The sequence below is a fragment of the Pangasianodon hypophthalmus genome, chromosome 11, assembly GCF_027358585.1.
Source record: "Pangasianodon hypophthalmus isolate fPanHyp1 chromosome 11, fPanHyp1.pri, whole genome shotgun sequence".
Classification (NCBI taxonomy): domain Eukaryota; kingdom Metazoa; phylum Chordata; class Actinopteri; order Siluriformes; family Pangasiidae; genus Pangasianodon; species Pangasianodon hypophthalmus.
In genome coordinates, this window is record NC_069720.1 from 17,536,041 (window position 1) to 17,554,980 (window position 18,940).

Genomic DNA, 18,940 nt, shown 5'->3' on the forward strand with positions numbered 1-18,940 from the left:
TAACTAGCTAACTAGCTTGCCATATGTTATTACATTATATCAGCTACCACTTTTTATCTAGTCACTTAGGTTTCCTGGCAACCAAAGCATGGGATTGGCCAACACACTGCTCGGTGGGCTAGCTAAAGAATTTATGATTTGCTCAACCATGTACCCTACTCTAAAACAGTTATGCCACAATTCTACTTACTTCATTTTTAACAGCTAACCGGTTGGCAACATAAATGTAAAAATGAATTCTATGAATTCTTCAATTCAGTTCCCATAAAGAACTCAAAAACAGAAATGGATGATGCTTCTAAATCAGCTGTGTGTTCTGATAAACCGAAAATTATAGTGGGACAAAGAGTGGTGGAGTGAATGGGAACTAATTGAGAGGAGATGAGGACTGTAACAGTTGCTAACATGTCCTGTGAGAGCTTGAATTATGTTTCACCAAAATAAAGGATTTTCAAATGAAAGCTGACAACACATTTGAAGACATGACTGGATACCCTTGCCTGGATAAACTTTCCCTGTGAGTGAAAGTAAATAAAGTTTCCAGCTGCACTGGCTAAGCCAGAATACTTCGTTAATTTATTCTGTGATAATAATTAAATGAAATGGCATCCACCCAAATTCATGAGTACTTATCAATTTAATTTTACAAATCATGCAATGATTTTCTTTAGCATATTTCCAGATCCTTTCTGAAATTAATTCTTGGCTATGACACTGAAAATCATGTAATTACTCCCGCTAGGTACTTTCTTTAGTAATGCTGTTTTTTTTTTTTCAATACTGTGATGTCGTGGCACATTATTTTCCACATGGTACAATCAGTCAGTAGTCATGTATTGTTTTACATCTATTAGTACCTAATACCTATAAATTGCATGTTGTGTAAGCAGTAAAAGATGGCTGTTATTGCAAAGCTCCAGAGAGCAGATTTCCTGCACTGCCAAGGTTAGGCATCAGAGTGGCAGGAAACGGGCTAATCTTACCAGTGCTGTGTAAATAGGCCTGAGTGAGTCACACTGGGCTTGAGGCCCTTTGTGCGTGCGGTGACTCAGTCTGCCTCCACCGACGTTGCCTCGCCTCGGATTTATGCACTCAACAGGATTTGTGTACAAACAAGCCTGTGCAGCTGAGGTATCTAAATCCTGTGGATACAAACATTCAGTTGAAACTTAATCTGCTTTAATACCCTTTCACGCCACACGATTAGTGCCTTCATGTTTTATGTTTAACGTTCATGAGGTGCTTATAATGTGTAGTGTGTAGGCACCTGCAGGTATAGATTGGGACAGAGTTTCAGGAGAACTGTTGAGTAATTTGGAATTGCTGCAATGTGTGTCTGAAGTATTGGAGCAGTTTGCATTGTAAAAGATGTGTGTGTTGTGAACCTGGGAGTTCATTCAGCAAGGTCAGAAGGTCAGCGGAAAGAACACTTTATAAATTCCACAGTAGAAAACAACTAAACAGCTATGAGCCTCTAGGACACACTGTAGTGTATACGGTGTTTTCACCTTCAAGGAAACACATTCCAGCACATACTCTACAGTGTAACCATGACTACAAAGGTAATCATGACTGCAAGTGACCCTTTGTGTTGTTTCTGGGTAAATAACTTAGACATTCGCTACATCTATTTATATATGGAGCTAATGCATATAAACTGCAGGAGTCTGAACTACCAGTATTCCTACATTGTAATATTTTCACAGTTCAATGATAGGCTGTGGAGAAGATTCATGTTACAGCTGTAATGGTCTGATTTCGGTTAAAGTTTGGATTAGAATGCTCAGTGTCAAATATAATTCCATACTGAAGCTGTCCCAAAACACAGAAGGCCTGAAGTTTTTTTTTTTTTTATTTCTTTTATATTTGTCTGGAAAATAAAGGTTTAAATGATCAGAAATCCAAAAGGAGAATGATCCAGTAATACCTATTATTATCCAGTAATATCATCTGGACTTCTAAAAAGGTCAAGACCCCATCAGAAACTGTAAATTTAGTAAATTTAGGCTATGCTGAGCCACTCCCTAACCAGCCACTGTTTTTTTTTTTTTTTTTTTTTTCCTTTTTTTTCTTATTTTTTCTTTTTCCTCTCTTGAGCTAAATAAGACAAACAAACGCAGCTTGTCGTTACCTAGAAACTGCAGAAAATTTACTGACACATTTATTTAACATAAATGTTAAATAAATATCTTATTACAGAATTTAGAGAACTTTACTATATCACAATATCATATCATGTGGAGCATCTGCCACACATAACCTTTGAATTCGCTTTTACTATAGAAATGAACTATTAAAACAAATGCATTAATATAATCCTGTGATTTGTCTTGCAGCTGGCACTATTGTCAGAGCTTTTATATAAACATAATCAACACCTTCTAAACAATTAGATTTGAGAATTAAACAGCCTTTTTGTATAACACAAGTTCAGTGCATCAAAGTGCTGCAGAGGTAGTCCTTAGGGATTTGGTTGTGATTTTCTGTTGTTTTTTTATACATGGTGTTGCACTTTTTTAGTAGCTGATCAGTACAAATTTGACATGTAAATTTAGAACAAGAGAATGAGTTGTTTGGTGGGCTGGGATTTCCTAATGGTAATTTTGTAAATCTGTTCCTGTGAAAAAGCCAAAATTTCCTCAGTTACTTTTTCTGCAGCTAATTACGAGATCATTTTTTCCAGAGATTCAGGTAGAGCAAGTCTGCAACCATGTGTGGTAATTATTTTGCATATGTGTGTTTTTCTCTTTGTAGTCACGTTGAGAAGATCACCACATGGCAAGATCCTCGCAAGACCATGGCAGCCAGCATGAATCAGATGAGTCTCCATGCTCAGGCCACCAGCAATAATGGTGGTGTACAGGGGCGCTCCATGGCCCTGTCACAGCCAAACCTCGGTGAGGATCTTCATACACATTCCACCTGCTCTCTTTCAGGAATCTTGCTTTCTCTTCCAAGACTCTTCTGAAGATTTAAGATTACTCTTTAAGATTAAATATTACCACAAAGTTCTTGTACATCAGTGCAGTAAATGAACAGAACCTACTTAGCTGTAGGTTTGAACCACTTCTAGGTTCAGTATAGATGTGAAAAGAAAATGACTTACTTTAGTTTAATAATGCTGACAGTTTGACAGATTTTATATGATTAGTGTAACAATTGAGCTCAAGGTATCACAGCAGTTATCGGTGATACTTGAAGACTTGGTTGTAGTAGTGGAATACTGAAGTGATGATTAAGAAGCATACCCAGAAGCAGGTGCAGTCATTCTTAACCTTTAACAGACACAAAAATAATACTTCCACATACAGAAACACACAATCACTACATGACTTTTTAATCAGTAACTTTTTACACAGTGCATATGGAATATGTCTGAGACATCCAATAATGGTGAGGGAGAAAGTCCCACGGTCTACTAGCTAACTGTTTTTTAAAAAACATATTTAATGGTGTTTCTTTGGCCACAGTGGGATAGTGCTGAGACCGGCTGTTTCAGAGTCTTTCTGTAGCGTGAGATGTCTCGTTTGTTCTGGAGACAGACACAGCGAGCCTCTGGCCAGTGGCATAGGCTGGAGCTCTTTCCCTCCTCCTGAAGCCAGAACAGCAAATTACCTCCAAATGCGTTTGCCTTGTTTGACTCTTTTCTCCTCACAAATCCTGATTTGTGATGAAATGGAAAAAAGGTGTGTCTCATATTGTTGCCAGCCTTTTAAGGGATTCCAGAAAGAGTGTGAGGGAGATGGAGAGAGCCACACATCTTCCAGTTCATATGTTTATCAGATGATCTTAAGTTGTTTTTTTTTTTATTATTGTTATATATAGTTTTACAGAGTTTACAGAAGGATCGATCTCCAAGCCTTTTTAACCTGAACTTTGGGAATACTACTGGCTTTAAATTTGATGGGTACAGGTGTAGGTATTCAGACTGGATGGATTTGTGGTCATCCTGTTACATGGATCATTACAGGAATCTTCACTATGAGTTCCAGTTGAGGCAGGAGGAAGTAGCTGCTACTCAGCCTTATCATATTTTTGCGAAGAGAGCCTTTAGCCTGAAAGAACAATGAGTACACCACCCTGCAGGACTTGTTCAGACAATACTTTTAGAAAGGTGTTCACTTTGGATGTATACCAGTATCATGGAGATTGAAGGACCACAAATTTAAAGGACTTTTTAAATTTGTGCTTGTAACATCAATGTTTTCACAGTAATGTACTGCTGAAATATAAAGAACCTAACCCATACCTATACCCATCAAAGAGCTAAACCTCTGACCCCTGATTATTTACGCTCTCAAAAAATGTAACTTGTCACTGGGATGATATGTGTTCAAGGATATGTCCTTATAGGACATATGTTCAAGGATATGTCTTTTGGTGCCTGTACCTTTCACCTGAGAAAGTAAATACAGGGTACATTTAAGATGGATTTGTTTCTCAGATAATTCTAGACACATTCTGCCCTGAAACAGTTGGCCTTTCCCTGCTGCCAACACATTTGAGTCAACTCAAGAGGTTGATATTTAGCTGATCAGGTGTGTCCACAGTTGGGGAAAGTAAGTCTACAGGGTAGTGGGTCCCCAGAACTGGATTGAGAACCCCTGATTCGAGGTACAAGAGATTCTTAAAGTCCAGGTATGTACCATAAGAGTTTACGGTAAGGAACAGTACATTCGCTTTCCCAGGTCAAGGATTTATACTCAAGATATAAAAGACATGTCCTTAAACGTACCATCCCAGTGACAAAGAAAGGAACAGTTCAGTTGCAGCTTGGTTGTCTTGCTGGATGAAGTGTTTATATAGACAAGATAAACCAGCAACAGCATCTTGACACTCCTGACTACCATGTGTGGTGTTGTATCAGATGCCTTCAGACACCGTGATGGACATCTTAGTCCTAGGGAACGATGGACAATGGGTTATCCATATAAAGCCCAAGGCCCAGTGACCTATATTACTCACTCCCATCTGTCTCTCTAGCTTTCTTGCTCTTAACTCTCTCTCTTTTTCTCTCAGTACAGTCCATCCCCCAACTCCCTCCTCCATTTTTCCAGTAGAACAATGCTAGCTTGCTGGCTGACATCCCACACTTGTCAAGAAGGGATTTCTTGCTCCCTTTGTTGTTTTGATGGATTTTTTTCCATTGCTTTGTTCTCCTCTCCTCAGTGCAGGGCCTGACACGTTACCTTTTCCCCCCAGACTCCAAACACTGCTAGGCTATGGATTTACACAATGGCAAACCGAATAGTGACCTTGCTTGATTTAGCTGTGTTTACAGGATTGCGCAAAGTTGCATCTCACTTCAGATAAAGCGTATGTTTTCTGTTGATGAATTTCACTCCTGTTCTTCATTTGGTTAACTTAAGCCCTGACATGAATAGGCACCAAACCTCAAGCAAGAAGTGCTAAAATCACACCTGGTTGATCTGGAGCTGTTGTTGTGCTGTTGCTGCTTAAACAGGACAGCTGCCGGAAGGCTGGGAGCAGGCAGTCACCCCTCAGGGAGAAATTTACTTCATTGACCACAAAACCCAGAGCACATCGTGGCTCGACCCCCGGGTGGACTCTCGCCTCAGTAAGTACCGTACCCTCCCCATGTTCCCTCCCTTCTAGAGCTTTTTTGGAACAGACCAGCCTGCTCATTGATTTTTGCCCATTCCTACAAGCCTTTACACCCCTCCAACCCCACCTCACTTCTCCTTCGCCACCCCTCCAAAATCCTTCCCTCCTTACCTTTTACACCTCCTAGTGAGAAAGGATCATACACGGAGGTTTGTGCTAATGAACTTGCTCAAGCATGCTTAGATCCGGGCTTGGAGTAGAAATGGGAGATGGGAGAAGATTTGCAGCAGCCCATAGCTTCACGAGATCATTATTCATTTTGATCCACTGCATAGCCAAATCACAGCTGTTACTGGGTGTGTTGTAGAGTGAATCATGTTAACGATCAAGTATGATTACAGCCAACCATGATTACAAAATTGCTTACTTTTGCCTGTTAATTTGCATGCTGTTTGTGTGTGAGTGTGCATGTGTGTATGTGTGTGTGTGTGTGTGTGTGTGTGCGTGGGTATGCATGTATGTGAAATGTATTAATTACAGACGAATGCCTTGTTTCATGTGTCTGTTCACGTGGATGAGTGTGTGTGGGTGTGGGAGAGTGGTTTAGGCGTGGTGGTCTCTTTCAGTGAAAGATTTTGGCTCTCCTGCAGTGAATGGCTGGGGAGAGACTGGGGCAAGCATTCCGTTGCACCAACTTGCACTATTGTCTTCCCAACTACTGTCTTCTCTTTAAGTTTTAAACAACATTATTAGTTGGCTGACTATTGTCTGCACTGTGGTTAAGGAAAAACCTGGTGATTATGGGCGGTTATGAATTGTTTTTCGAGGGAACATAGTAGTAATGTTAGGTAACTACCTAGTTTTTTTTTTAAAGTAGCATATAAAAAGTCCAGTGTCGCTTACTTAGCAGTTAGCAGTTCCTTCATTTTATTATTTCAGAGGAAAAAACACACTCCGTGTTTTTTTGAATTACTTACACTTCTAGGTTTTTTTGTATTTGTGGAGCTAAAGTTCACCTAGATTAACTTGCTGCAAAACTTGCAGCACCTATGACCTCTTTTGTGAGATCATTTTTCTAGCTTTTTATTTTAAGCACCCTGGTGAAAATAAAAGTGTTTAATATTTGCACCCAATTTAGTTACCGCCCATTGCTACCTGCTAATTATATCTCTGTCTATAAGACAAGCACAACTAATCTGAACTGCTGTAATGGTAATGAGTGAGCAAGCGAGTTTGGCTAGTGGTTTTAATGTTAGCTATTTTTTTAGCTAATACTTAGCTATCTTGCTAGGGCTTTATTTAATCACATTAGCATAAAATGAACTCGTTTCTTAGCTAACTTTGATAGCTCATGAAGTAATTTTCACTTAGGTGCCAATACACACTGTTTTGTTTATGTTAATGGTGTAACTGTTTCATATTTTCTTGTCATGGTGAACTGTAATGCCATTATGTCATTGCAATACTTGTCACAGTCAAACTAGGTACTGCCACTTTAAGAAATATTGTTTATAAAATGTATACAGTAATGCATATCCCCCCACCTGCAGCCTCTTTTGGACAGAGCAAGATAAAATGGATGGCATTTCTATGGAGTTTGAATGTGTTGAGCCTCGATTAATTCCAGACAATGGGTGGGAACATTTATTACCCTTGTATATGAAGTCTTTAGTAGCTGTGCACTCTAGCTTGTGTGGTTGGTGTAGCAATAAACAAATAATATGGAGATCCGGTGTGTTGTGCGACTGCTTGCTAATCTAACTCACTGCGTCTCGCTGGGTACGTAATGCAGGTCATATAGTCTCGTCCAACCTGGAAGACTGAGCAAAAGCATTTCACACTACATCGTGTACTTGTACATGTACATGTACATGTAGATCAAGACCTCTGGGAGAGTGCCAGAAACTTCCCTCATTTACACTAGCTACAGAGGCCCTGTGCGTAAAGGACAATGTAAAGTGCCTCAGCCATTATTTTGCTTTGCAGTGTTGTGTGTTAACCAGCATCATGCGAGGTTTCACAATGTACCCTTGATGAAAATGTGTGCTAATTTTTACCTGGGCATTATTCTTAGTAGAGTTAGTGGTGGAGTGAAAATGGTTAAACTGAAAGCAAGACCTTTGTCAAAGTTTCGTCTGGGAGGGGAAGACGGAGGGAGTGAAGGAAAAGGGAAGGAGGCAGGGGTGCTGTGCGTGCGAACATCATTATTTGCTGAAGCCCTGAACGCCCCCCCACCCCCCACCCTCCAGTGAATCTGAGCACATACACTTAAACTCGCCCATACTCCCTCTCAACTCTCGGCCACTCGCTTCAGGCTACTTAATCTCGAAGGCACATTATCTCATGGCGGAGTGCGTGCACTCGCCCTGTATATTTCCAGCACTCTGTGTTTCATTAGACATAAGATTTTGTGATAGAATTTCAGTGCAAAACCTACAACTGTGTGACTTCAAGTTAATGAAACGGGAAAATACAAAGTCATCTGGTTTATAACCAGTCATTTATGGTGATTGTACTCACTCAGGGCTTCACTGTGAGGTTTTAATGTGTTACAGATTTTTGGGACTGGAAGCATTTTTCCATTCACTTGTTTTTTTGGTGACCCTATTGGACAGCTGACGCCGTTTCTGGGAAATAAATGAAACAAGAAGGCCTTTGTTGGCAGTGCTAAATGACTACTCAGGCCTCACTGTCTCACCCCAACCCTCCTCCTCCTCCTCCTCCTCCTCCTCTGTGTCTCATACACATATGCTCATTTTGTCAGTCGCTCTTTCCTCCACGCTTTTGCTGTTGCTCTTTTGCTGACCCCAGCGTTCTGCCATCCCCCTCCTCCCATCGTTCTTCTCTTTCTCCTATTTCTCTCCTGTCTCTCTGCTCTTCTTCACACACCCCACCCTGCTTTCGTGACTAAGCAAGGAGAAGACAAGAGCTGGCAGGCTTTCGCTCTTCTCTCCCCGACATATGCTTTCTATCACTGTGGTTAGTGGGATAGTTAGTACTAGCTAGCATTGAAGGACTTCTCAGGAAGGAATGATTGCTTGGTGAAGCAGGAAGTTGTGTGTGGTAGTGTTAGCCTGCAATGGGCCCTTCACACCTGTTGCCTGCGTCCTGCGGCCTGGGTCCTGCGGCCTGTGTGAGCTAGCATTGGCTGGTGGGGAAATGTCGTAGTCTCATGAGCTAGACTTCTAGCTTTCAGTAGCGAGTCTGTTTTTTTTTTCACTAAATGTAGCCAAGAACCTCCTACTTTCACTGGAAGAAACTGTTCGATTGCCATTAAAATCTCACCATTCACTTTCACTTGAAATGTTTTTTTCTATCCGGTCACTATATTTTGTGTCATGCTGTTAGAAGTGTTTTCCCACAAGAAACCTCTGCAAAGAAGTGCAAATACAAGGAAGTACAGATAGCAAATCTGTACCCACAAGGTTTTGTGTATAAAGGATTTCAGACAATCTGAGCTGTAGACGGAGCCACTGAGCCTGAGACTAGTGAAACACAAACTTATTGTGACCTGCATATCCAGAGAGCATGGCTTCCTGAGGACATATTTTTAATAATTAAGCAATATTGCACGAGCAAGAGTGCGGTTATACTGAATATCGGCACGGCTGTGATTCAGCACTCACAGCTGTGCCAATATTCAGTATAATAGCATGAGTTTAAGTGCAGTATTGCTTTTATTCAACAGTTCTATAAACAAGAAATAAATATTGAGTAACTGACATTCAGTATGGCAATATGGCCAAGTCAGCTAGCTCACTAACTATCTCACGTTGATTTATACATTCCCATTATAGGTTCTTCCAGTAAAATTGGCCCTTCTTCCTCTTCATCTTCACCTTTCATATTTTAAGTCAAAAGTTATATTCCTGAAGAGTATCATTTGCCATGTCCGCTGTTTGGAACTAGGAAGTGAAATTTTACATGGCGAACACAGATGAGTGGAGTGATACACACAGTGAAATATCCCAGTGCGGTTATAGGAAATATAAACACTCTTGCAATGCTGCTCGACCAATCAAATTAGTGGACCAGAACTAACTGTTGTATAATAATATTTATAACACGTCACATATCATTGAATTCTTGATTCTCATTGTTCAGAAGGTTGATTAATGTTTTTATAACAGTAGCGTGGCAGCAAGGTTTATATTAATTAAAAACATGTATTGTGAAGAAAAATTTATTTTGTATTATTGGAAGCAGTTTCCATTGTCAGCACTTTGTAACAGTCAGAGGTAAAGCTGTAACTTTTTCAAAGAAAGTCTTCAGAACAGGTGGCTTTGTGTGGTTTTTTTTTGGCTTATTAACTTAGAGAGAGAGTTGTATAAGACATTGTAGTTGTATAAGACATTAAGACATACTTTGTAAATGATGTTCAATGTATTTTAGATTTCTTTTTCAAAGCCTTTTAATGGAACTCTGCTTTATTATTTTGTCTTCTGGGAGCTGACCCTGGGGCGAAACTTTAACCACTGTGTAATGGCTGTCCCATATGTGCGTTTGAGCATCTCTTACTTCTGTCTGAGATGTTGATGGACTACATAAGCCCCTTCATGTTGCCATATAAGGTCATCTCAAGATTTAATCCAGCTTTATCAAGCCAAGTCCTCTTCTCTGTTCACAAAGTCTAGAAAATGACCAAGAAAATTGCATTGATCTGAATAATAAGTCACTGTGAGGCTTTATTTAGTATTATTAGAAGTAGTCTCCATTGTCAGTAAAGCTGTAAGTTTTCCAACACAAGAAAATCTTCAGGACAGTTGGTTTTGTGTTTTTCTGTCTTATTAACAGAGAGAGAGAAAAACATAGGCTGGTGTGGAAACGGCTGTTTGTAGGTGTATTAATGTAACTGATAACAGGAACTAACTTGTTTCGTAGATAAGGACTTGTAAGAATTGTAGCTGGGGTTAGCTTTGCAAAGTTTTACAAAGACTTACAGATACTTCAAACAGACTTTACGAAAAGCAGAACTGATTCTGACAGCCTCAGATGGTTTTCTAAGTTAAACAGACAAGTCCAAAACACATCTGTGTTTTGTTGGCATTTTGACCTTTCATTGATGATTGTCCAACCAGTTCCAGTTAAATAGATAATTGATTGTCTGTCTGCCTGCCTGAGGAGCAGGAGAGTAATAAAAAAGGGATTGAAACTTCTTTTTTTTTTAGTCCGTGTGAGGGACGACAGCATTTAGTCTAACAAGAAAATTGGTTAAGTGCCAGTTCATGTGCTATATTCAAGCAGCTCTTCAGTGTATTATGTAAGCCTCCCTGAAGGAAACCATTTATAGTATAACTACAGTGCACAGTGGAGGGAGAACAATGGGCATGTTGCCCTTTTCACCCTTCTATCCAGGTTTAGTTGCAGGTTAAAATGAAAAAATTTACTATATACCTAAATACTATTGAAACACCATGGTGTTCTCTGGCTAGTCCAAAAGATTGGAAGCTTATGCTCAGTGACCAGGCACAAGGTGCTACCAAGATGGAGCTCGAGCAACAGGCCAGCAGCTCTTCTACTCACAGACAGGCTTCTTTTTGTACTCACGACCACCCTTTTTCCACATCTGGCGTTTCCAGGAATGTCTTCCCCATGTGAGAGCAGTTTACACAACAGATAAACACACCACACACACTGAGACATACACATGAGCCGAACTTGGGCAGTTTGCTTTTTGTTTGAACTGTCATGTACTGAACATTTGTCTCAGTGGAAAGATCCCTTACTTCAGAATAATAACCTCGCCTTATTAGCTGACAATAAAATAAACCTGATGTGAGGTGAAGTGGATGTGGGAGGTCTGGATGTGATGGAATAAATCTAATGCCTTGGCGGATGAGTGGAATTCTCCTGTGGGGGGTCTGTGTGCTGTCGGCCAGGTCTGTCCTGTGCTGGAACTTTGTCTCTACCTTGTCCTTGGAGCATGACGTCTTTCTCACTGCCTGTGCTGCACAGATCAGAGGACATTCATTCTGAAACAGAACAAACTAGAACTGGTACTTGTTCTTTTGTATCTTCCTGATTTTCAGTCCCGCACGAGATAAATTTTTGCTAATGGATTTATATTATGTCAGGGTGGATTATGTCAGTGTGGATGATCTTATCTGTTTTTTTGTAATCCTGCCATTAACAACAGGATTTTAAAATGGTTATCTCCTCTATATATAGATTGGTGTTAGGGTCAAATTTGTTAACAAAAATTGTCTCAAAATTTCCATTAAAAATCTGATTGATTTGTTTTAGCTCAGTTAAGTTACATGAAGTAATCATGTCGGACATGGTACCAGGACACTTTTAGCCTGATAATTTCCTTAGCAGGAAAGTGGACTGGCTAGCTAACATAGACAATATTAGCGCAGAGCAAAATTTTGCTTAAATTTTGACAAGTAAATTCGTAAATTCTGACAAATGTGACTGCTGTTAAATAAATTTCTTATAGTAAGTCACTGTAAATGACATTTATATACTGACTTACAAACACTAGCTAGTTTGCTAGCAGTTCACTAGTCCTGCTAACTAATGTAGCATTTTAGCAAGGAACAAAATAGTTTTAGCTGTTCTAGCACATTTTTACAGGTGACAAATGTAAGCTAGTGTGCTAGCAGTACACTGCCTGTTTGCTAACTAATTTAGCAATTGTTAGTGAAGTACAAAATAGCTTTACTTGTTCTGGCACATTGTTTATTAGTAGTTGGTAGGTGGGCATTGACTTGCTAAGTTAGCTAATGATGGTCATATTTGGGATACCAGGACACAGGGATGTTTTCAAGTTACGTATTCATGTATACTCATAGTTCTATTTTATTAAGGGAATAGGTGTAAAGATGTTTTTAGGCCATTTTAGTAGTTTCTTGGCTGTTTCAGAAAGGAAAACATTTATCATTATTTTTGTATTTAATGGTTTAGCATTGGAGCCCTAGTTATGCATAAACACACACGTTTGTGGTTTTTCCATGTGGGAGAACGTACAGAAAAAAGAAGTATCAGTATCATCATTGATGTTTGTGTAGCATTTCCATATTGGTGTGGTAAAACCCAGTAGCAAACGTTCCTGTGCTATCTGCAGCTCTCCCTGCTTTACCACACTGCCTCTCTACATCTGCTGTGCTGTTTAGAGTGGGCCCACTCTTTGTATGGTAGCTCGAAGCTGCTCTGATCCGGTCCAATCCTGTTCTCCTTCCTGGAGTCACTATGTGTGTGCTTGTGTGTGCATGTGTGAGAGAGACAGAACTGTCAGTAGTAGAGTTTTGCATCATCTTTAATGGTAAACACTTTGTGTGCCGAGCGCCATGCTGTCGGTGTCTGCGAGTTGTCTTAAAGTGTTTGTGTGTCTGCGCCATGGCGCCTTGAGTTGTCTCTGGTTTATCCTCCGTTGCACATAACCCTTTTTTTCCCCCCAAGTGCATGGGTCTGGCCAACTATGTCGTAACATCATCCATCTGCTGTGGTGGTCACTGTTCACTTGAAGCCCCCATGAAGTCTTAAACAGTACAGAGTAATGACATTTAAGTCTCTCTGGAGACATAATGCCATTAAAAAGCTCTTCTTTTTGTGTCTCCATACAGTGATGTCCCAGCATCAGCACCATCAGCAGCATCTCCAGCATGCCCAGCACCAGCAGCAGCAACAGCAGGTACAGGCTCAGTCTCAGGCCCTGGGCTCAAGTGGCTCCATGCCCCAGCAGCAGAGCTCTCAGTCTGGTATGATGGGAATGGGCAACCCACTGAGTGCCCAGCAACAGCACCAGCAGAAGATGCGACTGCAGCGCATCCAGCTTGAGAGGGAGCGCATTCAGAGGAGGCATGAGGAGCTGAGGAGACAGGTATTTTTGACAAAATGATCACACTCTTCTGTCCACAGAAAGAGGTTGTGAAAAATGTTAGCCATGTATTTGTAATCGCACAATAAGCACAACCCAGAATTATGATTCGAATTCACCTGCAATGTTGAATTCCCAGAGACAGCTGAGAGACTGATATTTCTAAATAAAAACCTTAGCACTGAAAAACATGGTTAATCTTTGCTAACAAGCTCATTTTATGAATGATTTAAATTTATGATAATTTTGGGTACTAGATTTAGGTACTAGTACTAATATAGGTACCGTGGGTCTATGTTCCATTTTTTTTAAGTGTTGGATGATAAATGTAAATCTAATTAATCTCATTTATTTAATTTCATGAATATTTTATAATAATTTATATGAGTAAACTATAAAATCTAAAATAATGCATATAAAATTTAATTTATTTACTCATCATTTAAAAAATCTGTATCACACCAGAATACACCTTGTTAGGGCTCAAAATATTATTCTCCATTTAAATTGAGCCTCAGGAAATATATAAAATAATTATCAATACATATTGATACATACCAAGTGATGTAGAAACTATATATTGTGGTAAAAAATTCTCTCTCTAGGGAGTTGTATGTTTATGTGTGGGGAATTTTAGGCTAGAAATATAAATGTCTTCCTCTACTACTCTTTTGATATGATATGTTTAAGATTGTTCAATTTTACCAACCGTTTGGACAAATCTGAATATTGTGGGGTAATAAATAGAAGCCATGATAGAAGATTTTATCAAACAAAGGCTACTACAGTTGCATTCTTTAAAGATATTTACGTACTCCAAAGTAAAAAAAAAAAATCATGTTTTTACAATATAGGTAGTTGCTAGAATCACTCTATCAGTGGCTGAATATTAAATAGTGTTCTACTAAGAATATATTGCATTACATAAATACTATGATCCTATTATATCATTCCCTATGTAGTCAGCATTTATGATGAATAGGAAGCTATTTGGTATTCAAATGAAATGTGCCTTAGAGGGGCTTAAAAATATTATTCCTGTATGAGGATACAATCTAAAATCACAGTAAAATCAAGCTAAATAAAATAAAGCTAAATATTTAGCTATATACACAACTTTGCTAAATGTTTTTGTAGATAGAAAATCGCTGATCTACAAAATCCCACCAGATTTACCAGAGTTTCTTTAACGCTGATTTTCTTCGTATTCAAGCGCGTATGTTGATGAATGCCAATCACATGTAAATTACAAGCATATTTTAGACTTAGTGTGCTAAATGTTCCAGTAATGCAGCTCAGCCACTAATCAGCTACCATAAGCACATACTAACATTTCCATCTGTTATATGGTGGCATTTCTAGTGGTCTGATTGAATGGATAGACTAATTTGTCTTCATTTATAGATTTGTTTTGGATTGTATTCCTTAAAGTCATTAATAAGAAACAAAGATTTTCACAAAATTTTATTTACGATTGTGCAGACAATTGAAAGAAATAAGTGATTTAAACTTGACATGGTGAGTCTCCCTGTACAGACATTTACACCAAACCAGGAGCTTTCAGGAACTATTTTCTGAACAAACTAAATTTTCATGAATACCACATTTCTTGTGTAAATACTCCAATGAACAATTTACAAAACAATTTGTTCATATCCGGCATGATAAATGAGGTTCATTGTCTCTTCATGATTTTCTAGGAATTTTTTCAGTGTTAACTGCTTTAACATTTTCTATATTTGCTAAAGTCAACATGTGTTCCAGTCCGTTCTAGCTGGAGCTGACATTTCTCATAATTTGCTTTCCTGCGTAGACCAGTTGCTGGATGAATAGAGCTGATGTCGACTGTCTGTCTGTGTGTGTGTTTTACACACTTTGACTGTTATCAGACAGCACAGTGTGTCTGGAAAAGGGATGGCTTGGAGTCTGAGGGGGAAAAACACAGAGACGGGTCCAATAAAAACACGTGAGCCACAGGACTTTTGTTTGGAGAGCCAGGAGGCATCCTGTTGAAGTTTGTGCAGCTCAGGACAGCAGAGGTCTAATCGTAATCGCTTACACTTTTCCCCCTCTTTCCCTATCACTCGCTCATCGCAGTGGCACAGACAATGTGAAGGTTGTGATTCGTGTTGCTCTGAAAGGAGGCCTTGTTTGTGTCGACTTTTCTGCCTCAGGTCCCTCCCATCAGCTGTGCTGGGAAGTGGGCTGAGCGGAAAGAGGGGGTATATACAATCCATCATAGTGTCCTCTAGTGGTTGTTTGTTCTTGCTCCTTCTGTTGCATAACAGTGGTGTACGTCAGAGAAAGAGGACATATCGACAAGAAGAGTGTTTAACTGCCAGACTCAGTAATTCATCAGCAGGACTGTTTATGGAGTCCCTGCCAAAATGGCCGTCTGTGAGGTGCAGGAGTGTTAACCTCCCAGCGGAGATGTTTAGCTTACCCAGAAGTCTTTGGGATGTTTTGCGTACTATGCTGAACAAGATCTCCGCGCTTTAGTCAGAGGACTTTGCGTAACTGTGGCTCTCTGTATGTGAGGAAACGATAGGGAGGGAGAAGAGGAGCTCAGTAGTGTAAACAACTGTGTTTCTTTTCGTATTCTGTCCATGTTAAAATTGATGACTCAGACAAGTCAAGTTAGATTTTGGCACTGGATGATTTCCACTGTTTTTCTCCTCAGGACTGCGGTAGTGCAGCTGTTCTGTTAGCAGCCTACGCCCTAAAGGCAGTGCTGAGAGAAGAGCACTCCTCCACATTACCATTAAAACACATCCACAAGCAGCGCCATACAGTCCCTACATATGTTCACAATCACTGCTCCTCACGCAGGCTCATAAAATTGAACTTTCTACTCTGAGACCTCGCAGTCCAAAATCTCTCCATTGCCATAAAGGAACGGTTTGTCCAGTAAACAAATCAAATGTACTTTTACAGAGAATGGACTTAAACTTCCAAGTCGTGTTTGGGGTCTGACATTTGCTTCTGTAGTTTTGCAGTGGAGATATGAGACAAAAGTAGCAAACAAGTCTGTCTCACCCAGTATCTTTTCTGCCTGACACTGTGGTTAGGAAATACAGTGCTGTAATCTATAAACATGAACAAAACTCACAATTTATCACTGTCTAGACCCCAACTGCTGAAGTTTGAAAGTGGAATTCTGTCAGAAAGCCTGAAGTTATGCAAGTGAAAGTATAGTTCCACTTAACAGTAAGAGTCCATGTTTACAGATTTAGAAGTTCAAAATAAGGACAAAATAAGATAGTTGTGTATTTACAGAACTTCGATTACTTGTTCCATTACATTAGGCTCGTAGCTCCCGTGCAAAACTAAAGACGTTACAACACTTCTTCTACACACACACACACACACACACACACACACACACACACACACACACACACACACCCACACCCACAAAAGTGTAACTGATATGTCTCTGAACTGATTGACTGAAATCCCCAGGAAAGCTGTAGGGTCAGCTGAACAATCTGTCTATTGATATTTGACAGAATTATCATCGTACATTTTTTACAGTATTAAAACAACTTTTGGGTCCTGAAAGTGTTTATTTAAAAATATTTATGGTGAAATTTTTTCATTGTGGATTGCTTTCAATAATAAACATTACTTTATTACTGTTGGTGCTGTGTTGTAATAAAAGACTTCATATTCAAGTTGACGTAAGCCAGGTTTAATGAATGATTTTGTACAGTCTGGTTTGTGGCTTTTTGATAAATGCCATCAGGTTACAATATTTATTTTCCCCCAGGAGGTGGCACTCTGCAGACAGATCCCCATGGATTCAGACAACATGGCGTCCGTAGCTCCTACCATTAACCCAGCTGCCATGAACCAAGGCACTATTCCAACCAGCAGCTCAGACCCCTTTCTGAACAGGTAAGCACTTCTTTCCAAACCTAGATCTCTGATTCTCTGATATTTTACACCATTTTGGTTTTTACTTCTCTTATTTTCCTTTTGCATTCACACTGAGTTTTGAAAATTCTTAGATGTGAATAGAATTGCTTACACTGTGCATAAATGATGCAGCTGAGAGTTTGTTTAGGGGCGGTTGATCCAGTGATACTTGATACGTTGCTTTATATTTCCTGAAACCATGTCTTTCTTTAAGGAACACTCCAGTATTCTGTATAAACAGCACCTGGAGTGTATGTGGGATTACTACACATTTCCCTGTACTGAGAAAAGAATGAAAAACCTTACCTGTTTACCTGAAACTCTCATGTAATAGGAATCAAAGAGCATCTGTTTGGGGCTGTTTTTGTGCTAAAAGTCAGTCAAAGGTATTTTAAAATAAATCTCTAAAAATGTCTTTTTAGAGGGAGCAATTTGTATTTATGCATTCTCAACACGGATGTGTTTGGATAACCTGAGGGCAAGCATAAATTCACTGGAATTGCTATTGCTTCAGTGTTGGAAAGTTTAAGAAAAGTACATAAGAAAAACTCTAGGAAGATGTTCACCTTAACTTCCATTATATATGAGTTTCCAGTGAGCAGCTCTTCTGTTCTTTACTTAGGAAGGGGAAATGTGTCAAACTTTTTGTCTATAAAGTCTACAGATGCACTAGAATAAGTTGAAAAAAAATATATGTTTTAGGTACAAGTATTCTTTTAAAAGGAGGAATCATATCCCAGCCATGAGTTCATTTTGCAGAGTGTCATCTTGGTACTGGGAAGCGCTTGCTTTTACTGATGTTTGGCCTTCAGAATTTTGGAGTGGGTTATCAGAGCATGTGTGTGTGTGTGTGTGTGTTTCCATAGTGGGCCATACCATTCACGTGAGCAGAGCACGGACAGCGGCCTGGGCCTGGGCTGCTACAGCATCCCCACCACTCCTGAGGACTTCCTCAGCAACATGGAGGAGATGGACACGGGTATGGTGGAGTCTCCTAACTTACACTGGACAACAATAACAGGAAAACATTTTTTATTATTTGATGGTGGAAAGTACAGAAAATGAACTTAAATGAAAAAAGGGTTTTTCAAAATCTTGCTCAATTAAAAGTGAAAGTAGGAGGTCAGCATTTTACTTAAATGAAAGTTATAAAGTATCCATGTTTAAATGTACTTTAACGTGTTTAAAAGCAAAGAATTGTAGCTTAAATGAGAAAGTCTTCAAAAGTCTTAAGTCTTAGACCTAAAAAGTGAGGGTGATTTTTTTTTCAACATGGTTGTAAATTCAATCCTGTAAACACGACCAAATATGATTATTGTATATTGTATGAAAAGTTACGACGGATTAAATTGGGGGATACGTTTTCATACATTTTCCTTTATTTGTACAAAAGAGAGCAAAATTCAGCTACATCACCTGTAATTAAATCCATCCTAATTTTCCACCAGATTATTTTTTCCCCATTACGCAACTTTATTATATAAAGAGCAAATGAAACTAGTAGGCAATCTTTGCGCAATGATAATTAGTTAATGGTATGCATTGAAATTAGTATGGATTTGATTGGATGTTTTAAATACAGTTAATAAAATACTTTAATTAACTCAAAAAAGTGCACAGAAATGTAACTGAATTAGT

The 18,940-nt window shown here is 39.3% G+C and overlaps 1 protein-coding gene across 2 annotated transcripts in view; it reads left to right on the plus strand.

Annotated features, from left to right (window-relative positions):
- Positions 1–18,940, plus strand: part of wwtr1 (WW domain containing transcription regulator 1) — a 43,281-nt gene that overhangs the window by 21,689 nt on the left and 2,652 nt on the right. Inside the window, exons 2-6 of one of the 2 annotated variants that reach the window (XM_026919303.3) lie at positions 2,755–2,897; positions 5,465–5,578; positions 13,131–13,387; positions 17,154–17,281; positions 18,169–18,281. In XM_026919303.3, coding sequence (XP_026775104.1) covers positions 2,755–2,897; positions 5,465–5,578; positions 13,131–13,387; positions 17,154–17,281; positions 18,169–18,281 — 755 coding nt within the window. The remainder of the gene's footprint in view (positions 1–2,754; positions 2,898–5,464; positions 5,579–13,130; positions 13,388–17,153; positions 17,282–18,168; positions 18,282–18,940) is intronic. The other variant, XM_026919313.2, reaches the window with a different exon arrangement.